At 32.8% G+C, this 11,015-nt stretch overlaps 1 protein-coding gene across 23 annotated transcripts in view; it reads right to left on the reverse strand.

Moving 5' to 3' along the window:
- tcf7 (transcription factor 7) overlaps positions 1 to 4,496 on the reverse strand; it is a 65,061-nt gene extending 60,565 nt beyond the window's left edge. For 9 of the 23 annotated variants that reach the window (XR_007138968.1, XR_007138967.1, XM_047805587.1 and 6 more), the window contains exons 1-3: positions 4,067 to 4,495; positions 3,773 to 3,851; positions 2,356 to 2,462 (exon numbers count right to left, since the gene is read on the reverse strand). Coding sequence is in view for 18 of the 23 variants with exons in the window: in XM_047805587.1 (XP_047661543.1) it covers positions 2,356 to 2,462; positions 3,773 to 3,851; positions 4,067 to 4,249 (369 nt within the window). In the remaining 5 variants the exon portion in view is untranslated. Of the gene's footprint in view, positions 1 to 2,355; positions 2,463 to 3,772; positions 3,852 to 4,066 lie in introns of all 23 variants that reach the window. The other 14 variants (XR_003441477.2, XM_027152828.2, XM_027152826.2 and 11 more) reach the window with 5 other exon arrangements.
- Positions 4,497 to 11,015: the final 6,519 nt, after the last annotated feature.

Below are 11,015 nucleotides of genomic sequence, written 5' to 3' on the forward strand. Positions count from 1 at the left end.
CAGCATTAATAATTACCTTCATTGGAACAGACCCAGACAAAACAAGTTCCAAAATGGCAATCCCTAAAGATAGTGGAATAACGAGTATCCTGCAATAAGCCCACTTATTGTGACATCCCCACTTAACACTTTTGGAAGTGCTAAATGATTAGGAAGGCTATGTAGTAGGCCTCTTCACCTCACTTATGTTTTTGTGGAACAAATTTCACAACCATGCTCCCAAATCTAGTAATAATCCTTCCCATAAGACTGTTGATTATCATAACAGCAAATGTGGGACAAAATATAAAATGGAATGTTCAACAATCTATATTTTCAATACAGTGTACATAATTAGGAAATACAATTGAAATGCTAATAAAATGAGAAAAATCACATTCCATGTATTAAAATGAAAATATGAAATTCCCTAATAAAATACAGTATCTACAGCTTAGTGACCAAAATAGTTTGTGTTAGAGGAAAGCCACTGCATAAAACAATGATGAACATCTTCATTAGGACAACCAGTTGGTTCAGCACTAGTAATCTCCATTAAAAACAAATTTCTGTTAATCCCCAATATTATCTATGTCAGACTAATTATGTTTTATTGTCAACCCCAAGCTGAGAAAAGCTTAAATGCAAATCTAGTCTATATAACTAAACTTTAGTTTCTACACACTCTTCAATTAACTAATTTTAGTGATGTAACTTGCTTTTTTATTAATGATTTTCATATGCTTGTAACAGACAGGTTTACACTTGTTGCTGATCTTGTCTTATCTATTGTTGACAAACATTCCTGTGATTTTAGTGCTTTTTGTACTCTTTCACTTTGGGATTGTAATGAATAAATGAATGACAACAAACAAGAAACTCATCCCATAATATCCAATTTAGCTTAGTGGCAATAAGAAAATAGTACAAATATGAGGAATCCCAGTGTAAACCCAAACATAATATTGTGATTGTGAACACAACGTGAAAGATAATTTAAATAGTACATGAATACTAAAAATGTTATGAAATTAAAAATGACCAAATGCTTGTTCATTTAGTGCAATTAGAAGAACTACACTTCAACATAATTTTGGAAAACATACCCTTAGCAAAAACTAATTAGAAACAATAGAATTAAAATGTATTTTTCTAGCACAAATTTATGCGTAAATTTCCAGTACAACGCCACACCAAAAGCTGACTAAATAAACCATATTTTTACATTTTTACTTGAGAAACTAAGTTTAAAAAGAAAAAGAAGGGGAGACCCTAAACTAGCAAGTGTGTGTGTGTGTGTGCGTGTGTGTGTGTGTGTGTGTGTGTGTGTGTGTGTGTGTGTGTGTGTGTGTGTGTGTGTGTGTGTGTGTGTGTGTGAGAGAGAGAGAGAGAGAGAGAGACATTAGTTATTTATATAGATATATAGATAAAGTGAACAATGCTAATATATGTGATTCTGTTTGGCATTCTTTTTCAAGGTTTTTAATGCAAATTATATCAGGAACAACCTGTGAGCCCTGAGCACCAAAACGACCAGACATAGGAACAGTTTCTTCCCTCAGGCAATCCATTTGATGAACACTTAACACACATCTGATGAACACTTAACATACACAGAACAAACCCTATTCTTACACTGTTTACACATACTTATTTATATTTCAATTTGCACATACATATTTCAATTTGCACATTTTTCCACTGTACATACAACTGTCTTTATTATATGTGTTAATTTCTTATCATTGCCATTCTGTGGAGCTCCTGTACTAGAACAAATTCCTCGTATGAAAACATAATTGGCAATAAAGACCTTTCTGATTCTGAAAAGTACAATCTAAGGCATATTTACATTTAATTTCTTAATATTCAGCATGCACTCAAACTGGCACTGAGTTTGTATAAACCATGATAACCAAATCTACACGTGTTTCAGAATATCTGAACAATATCTGGTCAATATCACAAATTTAAAATGTGATCTAGAAACAAATAAAGGAAATGTGAAACCTCTTGACTATTGAGTTTCTTTTTTTCTGAATTTTCAAAATTCATAAAATATCTGTTACATCTAAATAAACAATCCCAGATTTTCAATTCCAGATTTTCACTCAGACTCCACTGTATATGTAGTTGCAACACATCAATAAATAATACATTATTAATATTTCATTAGTATTTTATATTTATTTTTCTAAGCCATGTCTTTAAATGAAAATGTATCATTTTAAAATACAGTGTTGAGAAAATATTAAATGAATCAAGAAACATTTTGAAGGAGGGTCTCGCCAGTCAGATGTATGTGAACTGTGCTTGACTACACACTCCAAAATAATTAGTTAAGAGTGTAATAAGGAAAGACAATATAAAACTTACAGATGGTGACACTTGTCCATTTGGATGATAGGGATCTGGTAACATCAGGAACGGGTATCCAGAATATGGTGATGCTTTGTACATCCCTCCATCTTGTGGCTTTGTTACTAAAATATGAAAGGTGAAATGTTAAAAAAGAAAGAAAGAAAGAAAGAAAGAAAGAAAGAAAGAAAGAAAGAAAGAAAGAAAGAAAGAAAGAAAGAAAGAAAGAAAGAAAGAAAGCTGGGACATATGGAGAAATACGTGCACAATCAATTAAAAAATAAAATAGCCATCTTTATATTTCATCAGAAGTCAATAATTTATAATTATAAAGTCAATTATTTCAGTCAGAAAAATGATTTAATGCATATTTAACTTCTTTTACAGTAATAGTATCCCATGTGTGGTATAAAACGCATTAACAGGTCCGGAAAGTATCCTGGCCTACTATCAAACTTTAGAAACTATTAGTAACTTCTTAATTAACTTACTAATTAACTTTCTAAAATGCATAACGTGCTTACTAATATGCATCTTAAATTACACCACACTGAGGCTCAATTCTCTAATTAGAAGACTCGTAATATTCTTTAACAGCACTAGTTTTGACACTAAGTAAACAACAGGTTTATATTAATGTACTTACACGTTTCTATAGCAACAGCTCAATCAGAGGGACACGTGAGATCGACACAACACATGATCTAAGTCTGTATAATTTAATAATGTATACACCGTTTTAAACAGCGTATTGTAATTTAACGAAAGGTACATGTGAAAGGTAAGGTGTGATTATTTGGCGAAACATTATGTTAGAAGATGCTGATGAGGGAAAATGTTTATAGTAAAGCTGAATGTTTGTCTTTTTCTTTGACGTGGTGAAGCTTTCTGTTAAGAGACGTTTGTTTACGTTTATGATTAAGTGCATAAATGTTAACTCGCTCAGTGTTTGGCCATGGGATGTTTTTCAGGACAAGAGGAGTTGATGCTTTCCGGTTTCACGGTGACACGAGCTGCGTTTTTGTCTTGTTAACTTTAACAGAGACAAACAAGATGCTGGTGACAGAAAGACTGTAAATTTATTAACGTGTCTGTTTATAATGATCAGCCTGGACGTCCCATAAGATTAAATTTAACTATAAATCGTTAATATATGGTTTTAGTGAAATGCACTTCTCTCCAGGCCCTGGATTATGTTCATATCATAACACTTTCTGTCGACTGTTATTCTTTACATATCATAGCAATATGCAGTAAAAAAAAAAAAAAAGCTTTTCGACTTTACTTACGTGTAAATACCGTCAAAATCAATGCGCACATAAGTGCAGTTACACGAAAGGATAGAATTACGCAGATAGATGGTGATAGATATTATTTCCGTTATGTCAAGCTTTCTTCGGGGTTAGTTTCTACTTTCTAGACTGATTAGACTCACCGTCGTCAAGATGTTCGAGGTGTTCCCTGTGTTTGTCCTCGTACACTCTCTGCTCCTCCTGCTGTCCTGTCCTAACCACCTGCACGCATTCAAACAATTCAACTGAATGGAATAAAGTTTAGACTATTATACTCAAATGGACCACTGGTGCTTATTGCAACATTCAACCTAGTAGGAAATACGTTCACAACAGCAGTAGCAAAAGAAAAGCCTTGTGGTACGACGTGTAGCCTCCAAACATGAAGTAAAGAGTTAACAACATGAGGTCAAGTAAAACACGAGACAAAATAGTACCGGCGGGTGCGAGTTTTGACTGATCTCCGATTCATTCACCAGTGAGGATTTCAGGTCGGCCAGGTCCCGCTCGGTAAACGCGTTCTCTTGGATTTTTTCGTCTTGTTCTCCCTCATCTTTGAAGGCAATCATTTCGTCGTTGGCCCCGAGATCATCCCCCCCTCCGCTGTTGAGCTGCGGCATTTTTTCTTTGTAAAAACAAAACAAAACAAAACAAAAGACGCTTCCACTTTCTTGTCAAAAAAAAATAAACTTTTGTGATTTTTCTCACAATTCAAGTACTCGAACTTTCTAAGAGATAACAGAAATAATACGCAGGACCTCGGAGCGATGAAAAGTAATGCAGTCACGGCCTGCAACAAATATTGCTTTTGAGCAGAAGACAAGTCGTGTAGCGCGAACATCAAAGGGCACCACGCGCTGATTGACACTTTCAATGACTGTTGGGGGTTGGACAATAGAGTTTCAGCCAAGGTTTCCGGTCTTAAAGGGACATTACTTAATTCTGAAAAATAAATTAGAAGAAAATAACGTTCGTGAGGCGTTTAATAAAAAATATATATATTTTATTAGTTAAATGCTGGAATACATTTTAAACTCACCTCTCAGCTCAGTGTGTTCTTTGGGCGCTTTTAACAATGCTAAATAAACCCAAGACTGCTAAAAACTGCTTGTTGAGTTTAATTGAATGGTTATTGTTTCAAACTTCTACACAGTAAAACACATTATAATATTCCAATCAATCTGAAATGAAGGTTGGAGTTGTACATTTAATAGTCAAGGCTCCAAGTCCAATTCAGTGGTGCTTGAAACTATGATGGAAACAGCACACCTCTCCAATATTCACAGATTATTTGTGACAATAATATAACAACAGTGTAGAAATGTTATGGTTTTTAAAATGCTGCAGAAAGTTTCCTACATGTCACTGTGTTGATGTTGAATCTCAATTTAATTTATACTCAACGTTAGCATAACTCTGACCCTTAAACGTCATCATTCGTGTTACTCTTCTGAACATCTAGTGAACATCTATCATGGGGAGTCTAGACATTCTAGTGTGTTACTCCATAGATTTAGTAAACAGTGAAAGTGATATTTAAAGTACATATACTTACAGAAAGTATCTACATACAGCTGTGCAATATTGCAGACTATAAGATCCATAGTTGGCAGCCTGGTGAAAAAAACTTTTTTATTTTCCAAAAATTGAATCTGAATCAGATTCTTAATCCAAATCCAACTGTAACTATAATAGTGACATTTTTCAGGAATCTGTAATTGTGGAATTAAATATTTTACAAACATGTATTATTATTCTGAGCCTATAATTTGTATTGTATTATACAGTGTGAGTCATTGGTCTGTATATCTGAAATTTGAATCCCATAGTCATACCACATTACTTTAATGGTACCAAAAATTCCATCTGCATTAATAAATTATTAATATGGTGCTGATAATACATTCAATAGATTTAATAGATAAATTCATGTTCCTGCACAAGATTCTAAATAACTCTGGTCACATTATATTCACTTTTTTATATATGCATTCAAGCTCAAAATAAAATAAAATAAAAATGCACCTAATACACAACATGCCTAGAAAGATTTGTGGTGGCCAGTGATAAGCCAAAATGTATGATAATTTGGAGTGTTTATGCTTAAATGGTCCTTTGTAGTTCAGAAAATTGAGAATTTCACTGTTGCCTTTATTCTGCCCACAATCACTTTAAAGATAAATCACATTACTTAAAGAAGTGACAGTAACTAATTTAATCAATTTATCATGTAAAAAGATAATGATGGTGTTATTCATATTTGATAGGGATAAGCTAATTCCTTGAATATGAACAATGACAGTTTGTCTAACTGCTTAAAATTGCTGCTATTTGAAGGTTTTCACTTTTGAAGGTGAAATTTATACAATGGAAATGAAAACTCACAAGAAAAATAGGTTGGTTTCAGACTACCCAGTTTGTTTTCTTATTTGTTTTTCTGTTATCACTGATTAGAAGTTTTGCCACAAAAAGTTTGTTACCAATGTTATTGCTGTTGTTATAGCAAGTAATTGGTCAAAATGTACACTTTCTTATGTTTCATTGATGGTTTTTGATTATTTTTGAAATTGTGTTCAGTCTGTGTAGACTACCATAGACACATGCATTGTTCACTGTGCATTGATAGTGAATGGCAACCTGTAAAATATTTAAAACAAGTTACCATTATTAGACCTTAATCTTAACAAATAACAAAGCACTCCAATAAGCAATAATGAAAGAAAGAAATGACCATTTTGCATTCTATAGACTTTTAAATAAAATACTTTTTTGAAATAAAATGAATAAGGGAAAATGCTGTGGTCACAGACATGAACACTTAGGTACAGTAACAGGATTGTTTAGTATACCTTATATCTGAATGCTCTCTTCCCAAAGAGACAGAATCCCTGAAGTTCCTAAATATTCTTCTTAAAGTATACATGAACAGACTGCATAGCAGAAATAATAGCCCAAACTTTAACATAGCATTTTATAATTTATTTCTTCATAATACATTATTTTAAAGAATGAACATCAAACCTCTAAAAGTAGATGAACCTAGTAAAAATCTCTGCATATTTAGTAGCAGGCCTAAATAATGTTCTATATTAACACCTTAGTGCATTAAGATGTTTTTTAAAAACACACTTTACCATAAATTAGACATGCAGTTAAATTGTTAAAAATGTCTAAAGAAAGCAGTTGTGCTAAAAATAGAAACAAAATTGCAAGTTTCAAAAATTAGAGAATATGGTATATTGCAGTGGTTAACATTACTACCGGTCCTGGCAAACCGGAATCGGTCCTGGCATTGGCTGACTAGTTAAATTTTATCCGAGTACTTTGAATGTATGTCATCAAGTTACAGTTGCTGTACAAAATTAGCTTAGCAGTTAAGTTAATATTCAGCTAATGTACATCATTTTGTTCATGTGAAACATTTGTAGCAAGTAAATTTAACAAATGCTTTGCCAATGTGTAAAACAATGACCAAGTACAAATGCTACATGAAAATATCTTTGAATTTACTTATTTCAAATGTGTACATTGGTTTCACAAAAATAAAACATTTTTTGTAAGATATTTTATTTCATTTCATTGTGTCATTTGACACAAATGTCAGGTTACTTATTGTGGTAACGAGTATACTATGTTAGTGATGAAAGTTTTTGAGAAAGACGTATTAATTAAAGACAGTTATTACAGTGAAATGACAAAGTTGATTTTGGGAAATTACCTCAGAACTACTAGTGTCATAGTAAAAATGTATTAAAAATCTCAAGACTTTTATTCACATAGACCCACATACTGGCTTCACAGCTTACATAATGTAAGCTGTAAATAGTGTTTGAGAATAATGTTTATATTCTTGCGTTACATTATGTCCATCATACCCTAGAGTTGTTCACAACTGGCAATTTCCACCTGAAAGCCTGTTTAAGATCGTCACAACAAATGATTCAGATAATGAATGAATGTAGGTCTCTGGGGGGGGAAATACAGTATGTACAGTATTTAGCAGACAGACGTATCTAGGGTTACTTAAAAAATGCTTGGTGTCTATGTCAGGTCCTCACAAACTACACTTCCCACTATGTATTGCAACATATAAACATGGCAATACTGGAGTCCACTTCCCACAAAAGACTTGCACTTCCATGTTCAGTCACTAAATTTATCCATTACACACTCAATTTACAAAGTATTTGTCCTAGTTGCAAAGGATATGTTCAGTTTCCCTTGTGTTCTATGTATACCAAGGATTTTGAGTGTTTTGTATTCCTATGTACATTGTTTTGCTCTGATATCCTGTTTGCTGATCACTTGACCTGTGTGTGTGTTTGCCTAATGTTTGCATTATTCTATTACTATTACTTCATTAACTACACCAACCTGCACTTGCATTCATCTCATCTCATGTTTTCGTACTGACACTATCAAGAAAACATCCAAATGCTAGTTCTCTGCAGACCAGTAAGAGTGCACTGGGAATATTTGGTTATTCATATTTTAGAAAATAAAATTATATATCAAAGTGTGACTTCATTGATTATACTCAATTTAATGTAAATTACTTTTGAATCTACTAGATTAAATGTAGAGTGAGAGTAATCAATTAAAAAAATCTTTTGAGGATTTTGCCCTGGACAGGAAGAAATTCCTATACAGTAGGTGAAATAAGATTTCATGAAGTAGTTCTACCACCTACCTGTATTCATTAGAATCAGCTAGGTTAGTGCATGTAAATAACTTGTTAAGTTAATAGGTAGTGCATGTCAAGATTGTAGCACTGGTTACCAATGGAATTTGCAACTCCTAATTGATCCTTTAAGCACATTTGGGGCCATTATCCACAAGTGGAAGGGAAATCACTCCACCATTAACTGGTAATGCATAGGAACTCCTTGCAAGATTTCCAGAAAGACATAAAGGCAATACACTCCACCCCAACTACCTCCTTGCAGGATCATGGCAGGAGGCTCCATTATTGAAGAAAAGGCATGTTGAAGCTTGTTTGTAATTTGCGGGAACCAGTGCCATTGTTATGTAGAAGAACAATCTTGTTGCATAGGTCTTGGGAGAGCTCTTTGCTACTACCCATCATGAAATGTTTGTATTCTTGTGTTAAAAAGTGAATAAGTCTTTTTCAAACCTATCAACATGCACTAACTTGGCTGATTTTAATTTGCACAAATGCTACTACATGAAATCAGGTACTGCCTTTCCTTGCTTAGGTGTACTACTTTTTCTTGTTATGTTCAAAACTTTTTCATGTGTCATTCCACTTTATTACATACAACTTTTTATGAATTGTAATATTGTGATTTCTTTCTGTATAGATTTGTTAAATTAATACCAATGTTTATTGTTTTATATGAATTGCTAAAAAGATGTTGACATGTTGAATACTTATTTCCCCCACTATATTACTAAATTAGCATAACCAATTGTACAGCAATTACACTATTGCAATTTTATCAATTCATAGTGATGAATTGCAGATTGTGATCATATTTCAGGTCCTTGAATATGCGTGATCATGTCACATCATGTTCAGAAACAATGGGATGTGTTATTATGTCACTTTAATTGTGTGGAATTCATGTACACATTTGAATTCAAGTAAATTCAAGGAACCTTTTTTCTGCATATCATTGATCTAAAAATTGTTTGGACATGAATGAAAAGAAACCAAAGATTTTTAAAAAATAGCTAGTAATTAGTAAATCTTTAAGCTGTGACAGTCAGTAAAAGGTTTATTCCGCTACCTTGTGCTTCAGCGGTTGATTTACCTGGAACTCAAGATTCAACTGAGCAATTCTGAGGCATAACTTGGACAAAAGTCTTAAGCACAAAGCTGTTTTGTTTATGGAAAAGGCTTCCTCCTGTTGTAATGTTTTTGTTTTTCCCAACTTTGTAAAACATAAATGAAACTAAAATAAAAACTTATTTTTTCATTTTTTGGTTTCAGGATTCAGATAAAGCGGTAGAAAATGAGTGAGAGTGAGTGAGTGGTTTCAGGATCTGAGAGTATGTTCTTTGTAAATTTTTCAAGATACTTTAGTATATTTGTTTTTTATTTATAAAATGTTCTTGGGCCAGATCTAAAGAAATGCCTCATATAGGAAGTAATATATTTTCTAGCTGTTGCAAAATATCTTTGTATGATTTATGTTGGTTTGCAACTTAAATTCTTTTTTTATTGATTCCATATAAATAAAAGGTGTGATTTCTTTTAATTGCTTTAAAATGACATGAGCTTGAATTTGAGCTTTTTTACCATTCAAAACCATGGCAGTTAAGGCAGAGGCCTGCTGATTGCTATGGAAGGAAACAAAAGGCCCCATTAATGCAGATACTTGCTGGGTCCTTTGATGTAAAGCCAAGTCATTCACTGTTTTAAACTTGAGAGAGAGCGAGATAGAGAGAGAGAGAGAGAGAGAGAGAGAGAGAGAGAGAGAGAGAGAGAGAGAGAGAGAGAGAGAGAGAGAGAGCTATTCTAAAGTATACACACATACATACTTGTGTAATATGTATAATTATTTTCTCTGCCTGCACGCCTAACCATGGCTTCTATTTAAAGACATGCACAAGAAAACAAGCCCGCTTGTGCTGCACTGTTGCAGGTTTCCTTAGTGGAAAAAACTGTTTGTGTGTGTTTATATATATGTCATGAGATATTTTGGGTTTAAAGTTTATAGATTCATTACTGAAGCAGGCTACTTATCTATGGTAGTTAGCTCATATAATGAGGTGTGTCTTGTAAATGATTTATTGCTCATCTGTATAAAATGCACTTTTTTCATTTTCACCTTTATTACATTATGTCATTCTAATATTTATTGTTCTTTTGTTGATACAAAAATCAGGACGCTTTTAAAAACAATTTTAAAATATTATTTTCCAGTATATCTCTAAAAAGTATAACATGATGCATGTAACATGATGTGTTCTTCACAGGGCATCTCACATTTACATGTCACATTTTACAGTCCACTTGTACCAGCATGTTTTAAGATAGTGTCAAAGAAAACAGAACTTGGAGGATACCTATACAGGTATGGGAGAACCCATGAAACCCAAGCTCAGGATTAAATTATAATTATTTAGATAATTAACTAAATCACAATTTGTTAATTATTTGTTAGAATAATTCATTAAATCATAATTTAATTAAAAATAAGCAAGAAATAAAGCACAATAAGAGGAATAATTGCCTCAGTTTCAATCACCAACATGCATATATTGTTAATCGTAACAAAACAAAAAAAAATTCCTGTCTCTTTTTCACTTTAAAGACTTTACCAATAAAGGAAAACCTGTTCAAGTTCCCTGAAATAGATGTTAAATCACCCAAATATACTTTTTTCTCATAAAAATGATAATTTCTGTCGAAATGAACAA

This window comes from Tachysurus fulvidraco, chromosome 21, assembly GCF_022655615.1.
Source record: "Tachysurus fulvidraco isolate hzauxx_2018 chromosome 21, HZAU_PFXX_2.0, whole genome shotgun sequence".
NCBI lineage: Eukaryota > Metazoa > Chordata > Actinopteri > Siluriformes > Bagridae > Tachysurus > Tachysurus fulvidraco.